Below are 3105 nucleotides of genomic sequence, written 5' to 3'. Positions count from 1 at the left end.
CCAGATTAATTAAAATCTGCAATGGACAGTACATAATCCCAGGGTCAGTGGGTGAAAGTAACCCATAGAAGCCCTTTGCTTGTGCAAATTTTACATTATTATGATCGACACTTTCTATTGAGACTGAAATTTGAATGAAAAGATTTTATTTAGTCTTGTTCAGTTTGCCAAAATGGATGAATTTGTTACACACTTTAAAATGCAGTTATTCTTACAGGTGGAATTGGCCAAAGTATGGAGGCTAGAATAGAGCCCCAGAAACTTGGCATCCGTGCACAGCCTCCTGCACTCATCCTCATTTATCGTAATTCTGATGGGAGGGAGAGGCAGCGTACAATGCCAATCAGGTTTTTGAACAAATATGGGACTGTGGAGAAGGTTTTAAAGGAGCTGAAGGAAAGACATAAAGAACATTTGGAAAAGGTTTGTTTTATAGCTTTGTATTTTTATACATTGTTATTTGTTCAGAAGTAAGAATTGTTTTATCATTATACACCAATAATATTCAATATTTTTTCAGGGGAGCCACTTTGAGAGACTGAATTCATTATAAGAGCCATTTCTTACCTAACGTTCTGGTATTGAGACTCGGACACCTCTGGATACTTAGCCTTCTCAATTATGTGCATAATACTTACACTAGGAGGCCCTAGGCTTACTTTAACACATTTTAAATGATGCTGTAACTGCATAATATTACTGAACAAATTTGTTAGACATTTACAAATTTCTTAGACAGTCATTACCAGTCATTAGTCATAGTGTGGCTGGACCTGGTAAACGGGTGATAATTCCTGATATGAGTCTGGTACCAGAGTCAGATTGTGCTAATGGAGCCCTAGCATAAGTAATTAATTAGCAAATTTACCTTTGAAGACAAGGATGGTAAGGATTGATTTATAGAATATTTTCAGGATGGATTTTCTGCAACTGTTTTACACTATTGACTGTATACCTTATTTGATGGCATAAAGATGCACAGGCATATTAACCACACACCCATTTCAGCAGAGCAAGAAGAAAGGTGGCCCCACCTTTGCATATAAGAACCAGGATGATTTTTTAAGCCATTTTTTTAAGTATCTAATCTAATGTCAAGTGCAGTAGCTAATTTGTCAATCAGATTTGTTCATGTACCTTCTTTCCCATTTGCTGCTCTACACAAATTATACACATTTTAAAAATCATTTTAAAAATGAATCGGTCCAGGAATGACAAAAAAATGGGCAGATATTTGAGACACATGGGTGTGTCTTAAGTATCAAAAAATATAACACTTTTAGAATCACTTAGCATTATCTGACAGACTTTCAACTGAACAACACCATGTCATATTTGGAACAGATAGTAGATATACATTTTCTTTTGAGTTATTAATATCAGGAAAGAACTATGATGCATGAGCGATGATATAAGATTATGAGCAATAAAAGTTACAAATAATGATAATGGCAGATAATAACAACAGACAATAGTGACAACTGAAGATATGACAGATAATGATGGCAACAGATAATGATGACAACAAATAATGATATCAACAGATAATGATAACATATAAAGATGGTGACAGCTAATGATGGTGACAGATAATGATGATGACAGATAACGGTGATGACAGATAATGATGACACATAATGATAATGATAGATAATATTGGCAACAGATAATGATGACCACAGATAATAATGATGACAAAGAAATTTGACAAATATTGATAGTGACAATGACAAAGACTGGCAGGTATTTGGTGCATGTGGCTTTGATGTCTCCATAGGTGTCAAAACTGCTTGTTGCCCAGAGATTTCTTACTTGCGCATTTATTGAAATACCTTTGTACATGACATCACGTATCATTCTATTAAATTCTTGGTTGTTTAGAATTGCTCTAACAGTTAAGTTCTGTGTCAATTGTTTATTTTGCTTTTAATTCATCTTTTTTCTATGGAAATACTTATAGAAATAAAAAGACCTGTTCTCTCCTTTAGTTTTTATGTGTAGATTCTACGAAAATATTTAGGATTGTTTACATTATTTGACAGAAAATTTAGCTGTAGCTTTGGTCATATAATTTTCATTAAAAGGTTCCAGATCTGAGAATGGAGAAGATGCTGAGGATTTTACAGGAATCCCAAAAGGGTCGAAGCATAGATGAGGCTGTGTCTAATATAAGTAAAGACTATGATCTGGATCCAAATCAGGACCTGAATAAGTTGAATGATGAACAGCTGAACAGAAAGAAGAAGGTTTGTACATATCACTAATTTAAAACACAACCTTTACTGTATTTCACATTATTGTTTTATCCAAAGCATTCCAGAAATTGTCTGGAAACTGGTTTCAAAGAAATTTGATACAAGTTTTTCTTCTGAACAGAATTATATTCAGGTAGTACAAACTAGTCTGTTACATGTTTCTTATGAACATTAACAGTTCATTATTATATTGAAATGCTTATACTTCTTGGATTTGGTGTTAATTGATGAAATATTTATAGCTTAAAAAATATTGTTAACTTTCTTGATTTTTAGTGTTGATGTTGTATTAGACTGATTTATGTTATTCATGAAGTTAGTGCTTTGTTCTGTAACCTTACTGTCAGACAAAATTAAATGATACTAAGAAAGAAGTACATCTACGCAATGAGTAGTAAAACATGTATCTAGATAATGCCCTTATCCTTCAGATAATGGACAACACTTTCCAGAAAAATCAGTTGAAGCCAGGTGATCCAGGCTATGAATATGACAAGCAGGTAGACTTTGACACTGCAGAGAAGGTAGAAGCTGGCTGGGATTCTTCTGAAGAGGACTTTTGGTCTTAACACAGGCGTGTAATTTTTTGTAGACAAGTAAATGAGAGAAAATAATGAAATAACTGAAGTTGCTCTTCACTGTATGATCTAGGGTGATACTATATAGAAAATGCTCAATCTTTATCCTCTGGATGACATGAGGTTCATTTCATCACTGACTTGGGCTTGGCTCAGGATAGTGTTATTCATGTTATTATGATGAATGCATTCCCTCTTATGCTGTTTTTATAAGCCCACGTCTCATTCCCTGGGGGTATTGCCTGAGGGAGAATGGAATGTGTAATGCTCTG

The 3105-nt window shown here is 34.1% G+C and overlaps 1 protein-coding gene across 1 annotated transcript in view; it reads left to right on the top strand.

Moving 5' to 3' along the window:
- The window catches only part of LOC119571143 (centrosomal protein of 19 kDa-like), a gene marked incomplete at its 3' end in the record, with an annotated part of 6437 nt that extends 3606 nt beyond the window's left edge, over positions 1-2831 (top strand). Inside the window, 3 exon segments of the mRNA XM_037918588.1 lie at positions 218-423; positions 2085-2246; positions 2687-2831. Coding sequence (XP_037774516.1) covers positions 235-423; positions 2085-2246; positions 2687-2824 — 489 coding nt within the window. The 5' untranslated portion in view covers positions 218-234.
- Positions 2832-3105: the final 274 nt, after the last annotated feature.

The sequence above is a fragment of the Penaeus monodon genome, unplaced genomic scaffold (assembly GCF_015228065.2).
Source record: "Penaeus monodon isolate SGIC_2016 unplaced genomic scaffold, NSTDA_Pmon_1 PmonScaffold_5297, whole genome shotgun sequence".
In the NCBI taxonomy this organism is placed as follows: domain Eukaryota; kingdom Metazoa; phylum Arthropoda; class Malacostraca; order Decapoda; family Penaeidae; genus Penaeus; species Penaeus monodon.
Note: the sequence above shows the minus strand (reverse complement) of the source record. Positions and strands in the feature narration are given on the sequence as shown.